The following is a 16,695-nucleotide window of genomic DNA, read 5'->3' on the forward strand; positions in this document are numbered from 1 at the left end:
ATGCACACTCCACCAAACATAAGCAAAACCAGTAAATGCTCTAGTGGCAGCTTGCACTCGCTCAAGTTCAGAAAATTCATGGTGACTAAAAACTTGTTCTACTTCAAGATCCCAAGCTAGATAAATAGCAGGATTAAATCTACCCTCAAATGACGGTAAAAAGATAACATGACCATGTGCTTGTGTGTGTTGTCCCAACTCTCGTGATGGTGAAGATGTGTCCGTCGTCTAAGAACTTCTATCTCTGGAACCTGTCATGATTAGTAGAAACAAGAAACAAAATTCGAGAATAATGTTCCTATGAACTACTAGGATGTGGTTGTAAAGTGCTCACAGTAAAGCAAATATCAATATCTTACAAGTTATTACAATGCGGCAGGTGGTGACAAGCAACCAGTAGTGTCAAATGACTCTGAAGATTGTGTAAAGCGATTGCCAGGGGAACGTACGTGTACATGGTGTAGAAATATGTGGAGCTGGGTTGGCTATATATGGTAGCAAAAGATTAGCAATAATCAATTCAGAGATGCAATGTTGAATAAACGCTCAACGACGGTACTGTGCTGGTCCTAGGCTAGACCGGACTAGAGACGCGAGCCTAGAACACTAATGAGGTCACGCCGTAGCACAACTAGCATCAATAAAGGATATGACGTAGCTCTGGACAGCAAAATATAAGTGAAGATCACAATAGCCGTAAAGATAATGATGTGAAACAATAACCAAGCAGGATATATCAACAACTTTCTCCCCAACTTTCCTCTGGAAAATTTTGTGCCAATTTTTTGATAATTTTTTCAAGAATGGTATTGACTCAAGCTTTCAAACGCAAAATGAATCACTCAATTCCGAGTTGATATGAGGAGTCAAAAAAAATCTAAAACTGACCTGAAAAACTGGAATAAGCTATGTTCATGAACTTCGGAGGGCAAAAAGACCTATTTAGAAGCCGATTTTGAGGTGCCAAATATTGAACTAGCTTCTGTAACTATTTAGATGCGGCTCGTCGCTAGCTTTCATTTGCGGAGCCAAAACAGACTCCGTATGACAAAGTTATGCCTGTTTTACTGAAAAATGCACAAAACAGATTCCAATCAGAATTCAACTACGAGATTGAGTCTAGATAGATACGGATTTTGTTTTTTTTCTTCTCTTTTTTTCTTCTCACACTTTTTTCTTTCTCTTTTTTTTCTCTGACTTTTTTTACTCTTTTTTTCTCTCATTTTTTTCTCTCTCCCTGTTTCCAAAACAAACTAGATAAGATGCAGACTGGATCAAGCGAAGACGTGAACGATCTCAACTATGATTATGACAATGAACGGTGGGTAGCACGTGGTGGAAATTGATGGATGGATAGTAGACAGCGGAAGGGATAACGATGCAGCGGTTGCGTGACTAATATGAACAGAACTCGAAACTCTAAACGAACTAGACACTAAGACCAGCAACTCGACACGACGATGCAACCGATAATTCAACTATGCAAGCAATTTACATAGTAAAAGATGAAGCCACTCTCCCTACTAGCGGCTATAGCCACGTCTCCTTTTATTCGTCTATGAACAGTGCGCGCATTACTGTAGCGACGAGGGAATGGATAAGGCCCCGAGCGCTCCTTTCCTCTCGTCTCCCACAGCGACCAAACCTAACCCACGCCTCCTCTCCTGCCACCGCCACCTCCTCCTCGCGACCCCGCCTCCTCCCCTGGCGCCGCCGCCTCCTGGGCCTCGCCCTCACCGGCTCCCAGCGACCCGCCCTCCTCCCCTGCTGCCGCCTCCAGCCCAATCCCCTCACAGGCTTCCTCTTTCCCTACACTCCCCCGATGCCACCACTTGTGCTTGGCAGAAGGAGTGGCTGCGATGATGGCAGATGCGTGAGGAGGACGAGGAGGAGGCCGTGGTCATGGCGGCGCGACGGATATCATGTTCGGGCGGCGTAGTTGGTCGAGGCAGAGGTGCCAGCGCGCAGGGTCGCAGTCGAGCTCGCCATCTCATTCCCCATCTCTTCTCGTTGCACGTCCCCCTCTTTCTAATCCCCTTCCTCTCCACAAGTTATCTTTTTATTTTCTGAAATATGTATGTTTGCTCATTCGGCGTCCATGGATGCTAGAGATGGAGGCCTTGATAGGAGGAGCTTGAGCCGAGGAGCGCGCCCTCGATCCGGGCTCAGCAGGGGGAGGGGAGAAGCAGCCACGCCGGCCTCGTCGCAATGCGTGCAGCAAGCTGAAGGCGCGGCAAGAGCGGCGGTCAAGACCACCGTCACGGCTTCCGGGGACCACGGTCGCTTCATTCCGTCTCCTCCCCCTTTTTTTATTCTCAGGCAACAACAGATGACAAGATGCGATGCCCCATCTTCAGCTTGCAGGATGCTGAATTTGGTCCATTCCTCTTACTGGTTTGCTTTGATTAGTAGAACAAGCTGCACAACATGTGTTTGTGAAAATGTTTCTCACGGATGAATCCTTTTTATGCCGAGATCTGCCTTCTTTCTTAGGAGCATATGCTTGCTGAGACATTATGGTCCAAATTTCATAAATAAGGTTGTGCATTTTTCTGCTTGGGTTCATTTCAATATCTAGAATGTGTGTTCCTTGTGTATGCACACTATTAGTCTTGAATCTCTACGAACATAATTTAGGACTTGCTATCTAATATAGGAAGGGTAATTTGTCCCCAATCTAGGCCTCGGATGCACAACTTCTCCATCTTCCTCATTTTCTTATGTTCTGGTTTGGGTTATGTTGCCATATGTGCAGGTCGAGGAGAACCAATCCTAGACAGCGATGTGTCTGCATTTCTCCCAAGCAAAGGAAACGGTCAGTTGCATTTTGTTTTCTCCCTGCCCCCCATTTTGTCTGGGCTGAAGTTTAGTTGTTTCTTTATGAGTTGGGGTTGAAGCCCACTATGTCTGAACCTTTAGGGAAGTTCCTTAAGAAATTTGTTGGCCATGTGAATGTGTGGGCGGCAAGGAAGGAGGATAAGATCAAAGTGAAGGACGAGTACAACAATTATAGGGTAATAATCTTATGTTTTTCTTTAAGGTATATTGTGTGTATTTTGTTTTCTGGCATGGCATCGCAAACTAAATAAATTAAAATTATCTGCGTATATTCTTCACGACCTCTGATATGATGATTAATGCATTCTGAACTCTAATGATTTTTGTGGTGAAACAAAAACTTCTAATGGTTGTTCCTATTTGTGTTGCATAAATTTTGGTTTATGTTAGGCATTTATAAAAGTTATATGGCCTAGGTCACTCTTGCCTTGACACTACTGACACTATCAAGATTATACGTCAGTATGTTCAAGCTTAGAGTCATGCAAGATTATACGTCTGTATGTTCAAGCTTAGAGTCATGCAAGATTATACGTCTGTATGTTCAAGCTCAGAGAGTCATGCAAATTGAAAATCTCCTACCTATTTTGCATGTGATAAAGTTGGCTTAGTTGATACAGACAAATACAATGTTGGACTGTAAGCTGGTAATTATGTTTCAATGTTCTGTAAGGTTACCATCCATGTTCAGTTCAAATTGTATCTTGTTAGTGAAATATTGCAAGCTTGCTAACATTTTTTATCTCCCTAATCTTTAAACCATGCCATGCCTGACGATCTAGATGGTTTAACCTTTTCTATTGGCAGGATAGGTCTGCCTATATGTTCCTGTTGTTTCCATCCACTCTCCTCTTACTAAGATGGTGGGTGTGGGATGGGTGCCTTCCAGCATTGACAGTTCAGGTGTACCAGGTATTTGTTGAGTACTTTCACATACCCTGAGTATATTTCCTCTTCTCATCACTTCATTATCTGACAGAATTGATCAAATGACTATGTTTCCACATTGCAGGCTTGGTTATTATTCCTCTACACAAGTTTTGCTTTGGAGGAGAATGTGTTGCTTGTAAATGGAAGAGATATCCGTCCTTGGTAAGGATCAAAACTTTTATCACTTGATATATAAAATTGTAGACTGCAGCATTCAAGCAATTTGTTTCTTGAAACTTGTCCAGTCAAGTGTGCTCACATTTTAAGAAAGGTCTTTATTTGGCTCTCAAATCTAGCATCGACACATCTGTTTGTTTTGTTCAGGCAAGGCCGTGTTTAGTTTGTTCTCTAAATCTTGCAAAATCAATTTCTTCTCCAAAGCATGCCATGTTGAATAGCCGATGCAGTGCATCGGTATTTTCCATCTACTAAAATTTTGCTTCATTGTTATACATGCTTGTGGATGTTCTGCTCGATTTTGTGTTTGGATTATAAATGTGATGGTTCGAAGCTGTTAAGGTAAAGTTGCCTTGATTTAAGTTGTTCCAGAATACATGGTTGCTTTACTAAAGATGTATCACATATGCTGCATATTATTGTGTCCAGTACAATTTTCCTGTACCAAAGCTTGTTAGGCCATTCCAAAAATTGACTTCCAATAGAGGCTTTTTTTGTCTTTTCTTGAGGTCAGTGCATATTGCACACTTCTATGTAGTGTCTCCGAGAAAGGTGTGGAAACATGCATCGACCATTTTCTGGACATAATATTCCTGTCAAATGCGTCATACACAGAATATGCGTCATGCTGAGATGATTTTTCATACAGGTGCACGCTTAAAATGCAGAGTTGTTACATGCTTGAACCATCCAGGGCATCGAAGTTCAGTCAAACCATCAAGGTACCAAAATGAACCTGTGCATGATTAAAATTATAATTGAAGGCTGTTTAATCTACCAATAAATCACATATTTTGTAGATGAGAGAAAATATTTGATTAGTTTCTTGAAATAATGAACAATGTAATCACTTCTATTTTTTGACCCCTGTACTCTTTGACGGATTGATTTCTTACTAATGTGTAAATGAAAGATAACATGTTTGATGGAGTATTTTTAGGTTTGTATTGCAGAACACATGACAAGGTGTGTTGTTGAGAAGGACACAATCCCACTGTCTAATTTCCATCCATTTTAGAATTTTGCCATCCTATAAAATTCACTTTCCTCTATTCATTTTTTTGCGCTAGCTAACCAGTAGCCTCTTTGCTACTACAATGAAATCATGCTTTAATGAGCTCGTATTATTTAAGGTTATGTCCAACATTAGATTTTCTATTGTGCCAGGGGCTATTAGCGAACACTCATGTTCCAGGAACCATGTTTTATGAAAGAATATTTTTAGGTTTGTATTACAGAACTTAACAGGGTATGTTGTTGAAAAGGACACAATCCCACTCTCTTATTTCTATGCATTTCAGAAGTTTGTCCATCTTAATAAGGAAAACATGCCTTAAGGACAAGCTCACATAATTTAAACTTATGTACAATATTAAACGTTGTATTATACCAGGAGCCATTAGCCTAAGCCAATCTAGAACTAACATTAGGACTGGACAGTAGAATTTTCCATCTAAAAAGTGATTTTTTTGTAGAATTGGTTACCACTAACACTGGTTACACCATTTAGACATGTACTATTTAGTCCCGACATTTACTTGTCAACTTACTATATGAATTTGGACATTGAACAACTTATAAATTGCTCTCGTGGACTTAATCTGATATTTTGATATTCTGTACTAGAAACAGTACCTCACTCCATAATAAACATAGGTCATTACTCTTGTGTCCTGACATTTTTTTGGTTTCTTATTAGCAAAGCTAGAGCTCCAACCATATAGTATGTTCGAGTTTTGACACAGACTTGTGACATAAACATAGACCATTACTCTTATGTCATTTTTAGTTTCATGATGAGATGGCATAAAGTGATTCTTCTTCCTCTTATGTGGTTTTTAGTTTCACGATGAGATGACATAAAGTGATCCTTCTTTGTTATTTCATTTTACAGATTCAAGAAACAGTTGGCCCTTTTTTATGGAGTATCAGTCTTGATGTTAATAACCTGGGTGCATTTGCAATACAACTTTGGGCAATTAGCAATATTGTTTCTATGGATGTCCAAAAATCAGTTTCATGTAGCTTGGCAAAGAAACTTTGAATCATGAATATTTTAGCAAATGCAGTAAATGTTTCCATATTCATCCCTTCTTCCTGCACTCATAGGCATCAAATAGTTGCTTAATTGTGGATGTACCTTTAGGCTTTTGTGAAATAGATATGCATCATATATTGATGCGTGTCCTAAGCAACAGATCATTACTATAGTTTATTTAGTGTCAAAACCTTACATTATGTGCCTTCTTTTAAGTTTTCACATAAAGCTAGGGTGTTCCTCTGTTTAGAGAGTTTAGATAGAAGGCAATACTGAACCACCTCCATTTGTTGTCTCGATATGATCTTTTAACATTGTTTCTCAACTGTGTTCAATCTGGCTTATTAATAAAATATACTCACTATCATGCATTCTGCCTTGATCCGTTGGCTACATTTATTTGGTTGGGTTAGTGCGGGTATCTGGCCAAGCTACTTGGCTCACATTCGTTGCTTTTTGCGGGTCCTTCTGTGGCATGTTGTTGTCATTCTGGGCCTTAGTGCTCGGAGGAGGGTCAAGGGCATTTCCTGCACGGGAAGAGGGGCATCTGTGGGGGTATTGGCCAGAAGTAGGCAAGGTAAAAAAAACTAGGTTCTATCTCTGCTACATCTGATCATGCAACTAAATTTGGTTCCCTTACTCATTTCTTTTTCACTTACTATATGTGAAGCGGTACAATTTTATTTTCATTACTGCATCTTAATATGTTTTATCGCTTGGTGAATGCACAACTTTAGCTCATAAACTGGATGGCAAATGCTAATTTTGATGAGGCTTTTGCCACTTATTGTTTTATGGTTGTTTATACAGATGATGGCATGCTTCTTTCTTAGTAATTGTCAATCTTCTGTACAGGGTCCCTCAGCTACTTATGCTTTGCTAGACAATGAGGGTATGTAGATAGCATGTATGGTTTTTACATTGTTTTGCGTAGGTTGAGATGCATCACATGATGTTTTCCTTTTACATTTATGGGTATTATAGATTCCTTTCTTTTTCCACAAGGGGCAGTAGCTGTGCCATTCGATTTGAACGACAAAGAGTTGATCACAAAGAAAGGTAGCATTCAGGATATATATAGAAAAGAGTATAGAACCAAATTATATGATGTAATTGACCACTATTTCTATTAACTTCTCCTATACACAATGTTCACAAGTTCATGTAAAGTACTACCTCTGTTTATTTTTATAAGACGTTTTAGATTTTCAGACACTGTTCAAAAACAGCACAAAGTAAGTTGTCTGAATGTCTTATAAAAACTAATGGAGGGAGTACATTTTAATTTCCTTTATATATAGGGGTATAAGTTTTTACCAAATGTACTCAAATATACAGTTATTGAAAAAATGCAAATATTTTCAACACGAGCATGGTTTTAAACGGGTCTTTGCGCCATTTGGCGCAACTGGTCATCTAGTGAAAAAAAATTGCAAAGGCTCAGACTGGCTTGGACAAAGAATGAATAGATCTAACTTTTTTGTGGCTTTTTTTGGACAATAGGTAATAAAATAAATCTAATCTAGGAAAAACTAGAAATTCTCATTGAGCAACCTGAAAACTGATACCACTTGATAGAGGCGAGGGTTCCGATCTTTCGATGAGATGATAACTATCAACTTGGTCAAGACGACTTTGACGATCCGACTACAAACGTGCACGACGTTGCGCCTTAGCAATCGCTAAACCAATCTCCTGAGGTTACCGACGATGCTGGAAGCATGATCAGCCTGACCACAAAGTTCTATTCGTGCACGCAATCGAAGAACAAACAAGAATATGATAATGCAATCTGAATATTGCGAATATAGATGTAGTATTGATAAAGGTGGGGATCCGGAAGCGGTCTTGGTCTGGTCGTTGGACATAAACGAAGTACACGAAGTTGCGTTTACTAACTTTTAACTAAACAAATCCCCAGGAAAAAGCTACTAGATGAATCTACTTATATAGGAGCAAGGGGTGGCGACCAAGGAGGTGGGAGGACGTCCCAAGGCAGCCTAAAACTAACCCTAGGTCGTATAAGGCTCATGGGCCCAAATGGAGGAGATGCAACACCTTTGGACTTGTTGTTTGACTCGGATTTTGCTGCAGCGTTAGATTGTTTCATCGATATCTCAACGCTTCGGACAAATTTGAAGGTGAATCCACTTGGGTTGGAAAGAGCACAAAATCTACTTTCCAGCAAAAAAAGAATCACCCAATTCGGAGTCCGTATGAAAAAGGTGTTGGCATTTTGAGTCAGGTATGTCTGTGCAATCCGAATCTGAATCCAGAACGTGAGAGACTTGAAGTCTATCTTCTCTTGACCCAAAAGTAACGTGAGAGGACTTTTTGAACAGAACCTAAACTTCTCCTTTTCCCTTATCTTCATATGTGGATTGTACAAATGTCCCATACACCTGCAATTAGACAAAACACAAAAGTGTGTGAAGTATTTTTGTTCTGGTAACATAAATAAATTATTGAATAGTTTGCACTAGAAATCACCTGACAAATATGCATGTATGCAATATTTTTGGTCGTATCCAAGGTAGTCATGTCCTCATCAGTCACATAACAGTTCACCATACATGCATGCTACGGGAATCACAAACTTCAACACAAGTATTTCTACAATCCACAACTACCCACTAGCATGACTCTAATATCACCATCTTTATATCGCAAAACTATTGCAATGAATCAAACATATCATATTCAGTGATCTACAAGTTTTATGTAGGATTTTATGACTAACCATGTGAATGACCAGTTCCTGTCATCCCTCTAAATAGATATAAGTGAAGCAAGAGAGTTTAATCCTTTCTACAAAAGATATGCCCATGCTCTAACAAATATAAGTGAAGCAAAAGAGCATTCTACAAATGGCGGTTTTCTATGTGAAGAGAAACAGGCAATCCAAACTTCAAAAGATATAAGTGAAGCACATGAAGAATTATATAAAGCCATACTCCAAAGATATAAGTGAATCACATGAAGCATTCTATAAATCAACCAAGGACTATCTCATACCAGCATGGTGCATCAAAGAAAAGTGAAAACTAAATACAAAAAGATGCTCCAAGATTTATGCATATCATGTGACGAATAAAAATATAGCTCCAAGTAAAATTACCGATGATTGTTAGAAGAAAGAGGGGATGCCTTCGGCATCCCCAAGCTTGGTTGCTTGGGAGTCGTTGAATATTTCCTTGGGGTGCCTCGGGCATCCCCAAGCTTAGGATCTTTCCACTCCTTATTCCTTCATCCATCACGATCTCTCTCCCAAAACTTGAAAACTGCAATCACACAAAACTTAACAGAAAGTTCAGTAAGATCCGTCAGTATAATAAAGTAACTCACTACTCTAAGTACTATTGCAAACCAATTCATATTTTGTTTTTTCATTGTATCTACTGTAATATAACTTTTCCATGGCTTAATCCACTGATAGAAATTGATAGTTTCATCAAAACAAGCAAACTATGCATCAAAACGGAATATGTCTTAAACAGGACAGTCTGTAGTAATCTGAACATTCACCATACCTCTGGTACTCCAAAAATTCTGAAAGAATTAGTAAAAATAAACAATTTGTATAGAAAGACAGTGCAAAAAGTTTCAGAACCATTTCACGTTCCAGTAAAAAAATGTAAAATCGCGACTACAGCCAAAGTTTCTGTTTTGCACCGCACAAACCAACAAGCACGGTAAATATCCTAAAGGTAAATCTTGGAAAATTATTTTTATAATACAATGGAATTGTACAAGGGGTAATTATTTTTGTTGAGAAGTTTCTATAATCAAGATTCACAAAGTTTCCATGAGCATGAACAAAGTTCAAGGAGCTCCCCTACTTCAACAATGCTTGTCTCTCTCACTTTCACTTTCCTTTTTGAAAAGTTTTGGGTATCCCTCTTTATTTTGTTTTGTTTTTAAACTATATAAAAGCACTAAACAGAAATAAATGACTCTCTAAAATTTCCGGGTAGTCTCCCTGGCAGCGCTTTCTTTAAAGCCATTAAGCTAGGCATATAGTGCTCAAGTAATGAATCCACCCGGATCCCAAGGTATATCCCCCTGGGCGCGCCCTCCCCCCTCGTGGGCCCCTCGTGGCTCAACCGACCGACATCTTCCTCCTATATATGTTCACATACCCCGAAAACATCCAGGAGCACCACAAAACCCTATTTCCACCGCCACAACCTTCTGCACCCAAGAGATCCCATCTTGGGGCCTCTTCCGGAGCTCCGCCGGAGGGGGCATTGATCATGGAGGGCCTCTACATCAACCCCATGGCCCCTCCGATGATGTGTGAGTAGTTTACTTCAGACCTTCGGGTCCATAGTTATTAGCTAGATGGCTTCTTCTCTCTCTTTGGATCTCAATACAAAGTTCTCCTCGATCTTCTTGGAGATCTATTCGATGTAACTCTTTTTGCGGTGTGTTTGTCGAGATCCGATGAATTGTGGGTTTATGATCAAGTCTATCTATAAACAATATTTGTTTCTTCTCTGAAATCTTTTATGCATGATTGGTTATCTTTGCAAGTCTCTTTGAATTATCAGTTTGGTTTGGCCTACTAGATTGATCTTTCTTGCAATGGGAGAAGTTCTTAGATTTGCATTCAATCTTGCGGTGCTCGATCCCAGTGACAGAAAGGGAAACGACATGTATTGTATTGTTGCCATCGAGGATAAAAAGATGGGGTTTATATCATATTGTTTGAGTTTATCCCTCTACATCATGTCATCTTACCTAAGGCGTTACTTTGTTCTTATGAACTTAATACTCTAGATGCATGCTGGATAGCAGTCGATGTGTGGAGCAATAGTAGTAGATGCAGGCAGGAGTCGGTTTACTTGTCACGGACGTGATGCCTATATACATGATCATGCCTAGATATTCTCATAATTATTCGCTTTTCTATCAATTGCTTCACAGTAATTCATTCACCCACCGCAATACTTATGCTATCTTGAGAGAAGCCACTAGTAAAACCTATGGCCCCCGGGTCTATTCTCCATCATATAAGTTCCTAATCTATTTTACTTTGCAATCTTTACTTTCAATCTATATCATAAAAATACCAAAAATATTTATCTTATCATTGTTATCTCTATCAGATCTCACTCTCGTAAGTGACCGTGAAGGGATTAACAACCCCTTTATCGCGTTGGTTGCGAGGTTCTTATTTGTTTGTGTAGGTACGAGGGACTTGCGTGTGGCCTCCTACTGGATTGATACCTTGGTTCTCAAAAACTGAGGGAAATACTTATGCTACTTTGCTGCATCACCCTTTCCTCTTCAAGGGAAAACGAACGCAGATATGGCCAGATAAATGATTCTGCATGCGACGTGTTTTCTAAGATACGAAGACTGTGTTAACGGCCCAGTCCTGTCGGTCCTTTTCATGTAATGTTGTGCCATTTGCTAATGTAGGATCTATGAAATACACACTCTCACTTTCTCTTCTCTACGCGTTCAATCCCCTGAGAGGAGTAAAATGCAGTTAGTTGTTTATCATTTACAGCCATGTATGGAGAGGTTGATCAGAGTTTGTTAAGTACTTACAAAATCACGCATCTAACAAGAGTGGCATCGAGCACGTTGAAGTTTAAGAAGAGATGTAAGTCCTCGAAACTCACAATGATGGAACCAGCATCGTGTTGGAAATGATCTCTATTGTAGTGGACTAGCAAATGGTGATGACCTTCTGACATTTGATCCATGCAATATTCAGGTAACTTGTGGCAACTAGAGCTGCACTCATCAAAGTATTCGCCAACAAGAAATGGCTGGCCATGGACGTAATTGCGTGCTTCAAGTACGCCTACTTTATTTTTAGCAAGCAACAAACGTACTTCTTCATCACCCATGGCGTCAAAAATAATATTATTCCCCGATTCGAACAATCTGCTGTTAATTTGTTTCTGGGAGATGAGTGCTTTAAGTAAGAGGCAATCATTTTCTTTCCTATTCACTCTCCCACTGCGCTTCCTCGTGGTCATGGGTGTAGCCTTTTTGGCCACTTCCTTCTTAGTACTTGAAGCATTTCTGGCAGAACGTCCGGTTGCCTGCATGGTAGACTGCCGAGCAGACGGTGAAGCTTGGACGGACTACTTCACAGACGGTTTATCTATGCCAAACTGCTGAGCTAGCGGTGTTGCTGTGACGGACTGCTGGGCTGTAGGTGTAGAGGCATCGGACTGCTGACCATGCGTTGAAGCTATGTCGGGTTTCTGCACAGGTAGTGTCAACTTGTCGGTGTGCTAAGGAGGCCGCGCCAACGCATTGGTTTGTTGAGGAGGAAGTGCTGACACATTGGTATGCTGATCACATGCCTGCAGACTGACGGACTGATGAGCAGACGGTTCTAGACCTACAAACTACTTAGTAGGCGGTTCCGAAGCATTAGATTGCTTTCCACCAGGTTGGTCTGCTGAGCATGTGCTGCAGCTGGGTCTCCCCCCACTGCTTCAGCGGCCGGCATCTGAACCGGTGGTGCATCATCAGCAGTTGTAGGCCTTGCCACTGGCTGCTTTGGGGTGGAGGATGACATGGCCTGTACGCCACAAAGTTGGTCCGGCTGATCACAGGTTGATGCATCAGCCTGCGAGAGCTGCTCTGGCAAGGAGAGCGTCACGGGTTGAGGGGCGATAGTGGTTGCTCTTGGCGCGGCTTCAGGAATCTCATCGATGAACTCTATTTCCTTTCATGGCCACCGGATGTGATGTAACAGTGTTTCTCCCAAGGTCCTTTGCTCATCGAAGTCTCCTAGGACATTCTTCAGGGCAAATTCATTGAATCCAGACTTTACTTCAGTCATGTAGCACTTCACACAGCCCGGCTTCAATGGCACATTGTCCAAGAAGAGGCCATCTTCCAAGAAGGGTGGGAAAACCCAGGCTGTTGCACATTTGAATGTACCTTCATAATGTGTAAGCACACACTTCAGTCTGTCTTTCATTACAGATAGATCTGATATAGTATCATCACGAGCAGTTGCAGTCTCAGTCTCGCTGGGGTCAACTGATGCACAGCTACTCTTATGCAGTGTTGTCGCGCAATAAGCAGCATCATCCATGCCTGCCTCCCCTCCCATCTGCTGGCTATCTGTCAGTGTTAGAGTCTTCTACATCATCACTGACTCCTCAACATCCTTTCAAACAGCCGGATAAATCTCCTTCTTCAACTTTTCAAACAATGCGTTCTGCTTCATTTCACTCCTCGCTTTTTTCATGATGATCCTCTCTTCTTTGCTGAGTGTGAAAGCCCTCTTGTGCGGGACATTAACACCTATACCCCTTGCACGGCCAGTGGGCTCTTTTGTGTCCAGAGCAATGGACAGAATGTCACATGGCCCTGAGTTCCTGTAGAACCTTCCAGAGATCTTGGAAGCCTCTACCATCACTTCATACAGTTTGGCGTCACGTGCGTTTTCAAAGTAATAAGTTCCATCATCACGCCTCTTTGCATGTGCCCGCAAGTAGTCTCTGGCGCGTTCGCCCTTGATTTCACTAAAGGCCGGATTCCCGCCCGCCGCTACTACTTCTTTGTCCTCCTGTTCCCGTATCAGTTTCATGACGTAGTATCCTGCCACACCCATACAGTGGGGGTGTATGTTCTTCTTCTGAAGTTCCGATTGCTTGAAACTCTTCGCAGCAAACTCTAGAGTTGCCCTGGCCCTTTTGAATTCTGCCCAGTCTGCCTTTGTAATTTGGGGGTATGCGGGGATTGGGTCCTTGCCTTCACTCAAGTACTTCTTGTGCATCACGTGCTTCCAGTTTCTCCAAGCATCCCTAGCCTTCTTCAGTGCAGCGTGTTCCACCTGCATTCTCCACTGCTCTAGAACGTTGAAGTGATCCATGATCTCCCGGACTATCCTTCGCCGTGTTTCTATGTCAGCCTTCCGAAACCCCGGTAGATTAATGTTGAGCCTTGCCCTGCCAAGAAATCCACTGTAACATCCCAAATTTTCAATTTGGAATGTTATACATTAGATCATCATTGCATACCATATTTTATTTTGCATTTTGGTTGATCCTAGAAATTCTATGCAACTCAATGACCCACGGAGAGAGTTGGGGATTTCGTTATTTTCATATTTGAGTTTTCTCAAATTTTGAGAATAGGATCATTTGATTTTATTTATTTTATCATCAATTATTTCTATTACAAAAATATGAGAGAGGGAATAAAATGAGTCCATGGATTATACGAACTCTCACCCTTCCATCATTGCTAGCCTCTTCGTTACTGTGCATTGCCCTCCATATCCATTCCGAGATATATTGTCATGCAACTTTCCATCATTCTGTTTATTATGACACGCATCATCATTGTCATATTGCTTTCCATGATCATGTAGTTGACATCGTATTTGTGGAAAAGCCACCATGCTTAATTTTTCATACATGTCACTCTTGATTCATCGCAATCCCGGTACACCGCCGGAGGCATTCACATAGAGTCATATTTTGTTCTAAGTATCGAGTTGTAATTCTTGAGTTATAAGTAAATAAAAGTGTGATGATCATCATTAGAGAATTGTCCCATGTGAGGAAAGGATGATGGAGACTCTGATTCCCCCACAAGTCGGGATGAGACTCCGGACGAAAAATAATTAAAAAAAAGAGGCCATAAAAAAAAGAGAAGGCCCAAACAAAAAATATGAGAGAAAAAGAGAGAAGGGACAATGTTACTATCCTTTTTCCATACTTGTGCTTCAAAGTAGCACCATGATCTTCATGATAGAGAGTCTCTTATTTTGTCACTTTCATATACTAGTGGGAATTTTTCATTATAGAACTTGGCTTGTATATTCCAATGATGGGCTTCCTCAAATACCCTAGGTCTTCGTGATCAAGCAAGTTGGACGCACACACACTTAGTTTCTTTGATGAGCTTTCATATATTTATAGCTCTAGTGCATCCGTTGCATGGCAATCCCTACTCCTTGCATTGACATCAATCGGTAGGCATCTCCATAGCCCATTGATTAGCCACGTCAATGTGAGACTTTCTCCCTTTTTGTCTTCTCACACAACCTCAATCATCATATTCTATTCCACCCATAGTGCTATGTCTATGGCTCGCGCTCATATATTGCGTAAAAGTTGAAAGAGTTTGAAAAGGCTAAGTATGAAACAATTGCTTGGCTTGTCATCGAGGTTTTTCATGATGGGAGCATTTTGTGTAACGAAAATGAAGCATGGCCAAACTATATGACTTTGTAGGGATAAGTTTTCTTTGGCTATCGTATTTTGATAAGACATAATTGCTTGATTAGCATACTTAGGATATTACTATTTTTATGTCAACAATAAACTTTTATCTTGAATCTTTCGGATCTGAACATTCATGCCACAATAGAGTAAAATACACTCAAGAACATGCTAGAAAGCATTCAACATCAAAAATTCTGTTTTTATCATTTACCTACTCGAGGACGAGCAGGAATTAAGCTTGGGGATGCTGATACATCTCCAACGTATCTATAAATTTTTATTGTTCCATGCTATTATATTATCTATTTTGGATGTTAATGGGCTTTATTTTACAATTTTATATTATTTTTTGGACTAACCTATTAACCCAAGGCCCAGTGCAAATTGTTGTTTTGGGAGCGTGATTTTTGGAACAAACGTGATCCAGAGGACTTGGAGTGGACGTCACGCAACCAACGAGGTGGCCACGAGGCAGGGGGCGTGCCTACCCCCCTGGGCGCGCCCTCCCCCCTCGTGGGCCCCTCGTGGCTCAACCGACCTACATCTTCCTCCTATATATGTTCACATACCCCGAAAACATCCAGGAGCACCACGAAACCCTATTTCCACCGCCACAACCTTCTGCACCCAAGAGATCCCATCTTGGGGCCTCTTCCGGAGCTTCGCCGGAGGGGGCATTGATCATGGAGGGCCTCTACATCAACCCCATGGCCCCTCCGATGATGTGTGAGTAGCTTACTTCAGAAATTCGGGTCCATAGTTATTAGCTAGATGGCTTCTTCTCTCTCTTTGGATCTCAATACAAAGTTCTCCTCGATCTTCTTGGAGATCTATTCGATGTAACTCTTTTTGCGGTGTGTTTGCCGAGATCCGATGAATTGTGGGTTTATGATCAAGTCTATCTATAAACAATATTTGTTTCTTCTCTGAAATCTTTTATGCATGATTGGTTATCTTTGCAAGTCTCTTTGAATTATCAGTTTGGTTTGGCCTACTAGATTGATCTTTCTTGCAATGGGAGAAGTTCTTAGATTTGCATTCAATCTTGCGGTGCTCGATCCCAGTGACAGAAAGGGAAACGACATGTATTGTATTGTTGCCATCGAGGATAAAAAGATGGGGTTTATATCATATTGTTTGAGTTTATCCCTCTACATCATGTCATCTTACCTAAGGCGTTACTTTGTTCTTATGAACTTAATACTCTAGATGCATGCTGGATAGCAGTCGATGTGTGGAGCAATAGTAGTAGATGCAGGCAGGAGTCGGTTTACTTGTCACGGACGTGATGCCTATATACATGATCATGCCTAGATATTCTCATAATTATTCGCCTTTCTATCAATTGGTTCATAGTAATTCATTCACCCACCGCAATACTTATGCTATCTTGAGAGAAGCCACTAGTAAAACCTATGGCCCCCGGGTCTATTCTCCATCATATAAGTTCCTAATCTATTTTACTTTGCAATCTTTACTTTCAATCTATAACATAAAAAT

The 16,695-nt window shown here is 40.8% G+C and overlaps 1 protein-coding gene across 2 annotated transcripts; it reads left to right on the forward strand.

Annotated features, from left to right (window-relative positions):
- The first annotated feature begins 1,571 nt into the window (after nucleotides 1-1,571).
- On the forward strand, nucleotides 1,572-6,030 carry LOC125524051. Of its 2 annotated transcripts, XM_048689128.1 has the most exons (8): nucleotides 1,572-2,279; nucleotides 2,756-2,815; nucleotides 2,920-3,014; nucleotides 3,646-3,750; nucleotides 3,851-3,930; nucleotides 4,595-4,667; nucleotides 5,113-5,194; nucleotides 5,840-6,030. In XM_048689128.1, exons 1-7 carry the CDS (start codon nucleotides 2,078-2,080, stop codon nucleotides 5,188-5,190), a joined length of 693 nt encoding a protein of 230 aa, XP_048545085.1. In that variant the 5' UTR covers nucleotides 1,572-2,077; the 3' UTR covers nucleotides 5,191-5,194; nucleotides 5,840-6,030. The 2 variants fall into 2 exon arrangements, with proteins under 2 accessions (XP_048545085.1, XP_048545084.1); XM_048689127.1 differs by lacking the exon at nucleotides 5,113-5,194.
- Nucleotides 6,031-16,695: the final 10,665 nt, after the last annotated feature.

The sequence above is a fragment of the Triticum urartu genome, chromosome 7, assembly GCF_003073215.2.
Source record: "Triticum urartu cultivar G1812 chromosome 7, Tu2.1, whole genome shotgun sequence".
NCBI classification, from domain to species: domain Eukaryota; kingdom Viridiplantae; phylum Streptophyta; class Magnoliopsida; order Poales; family Poaceae; genus Triticum; species Triticum urartu.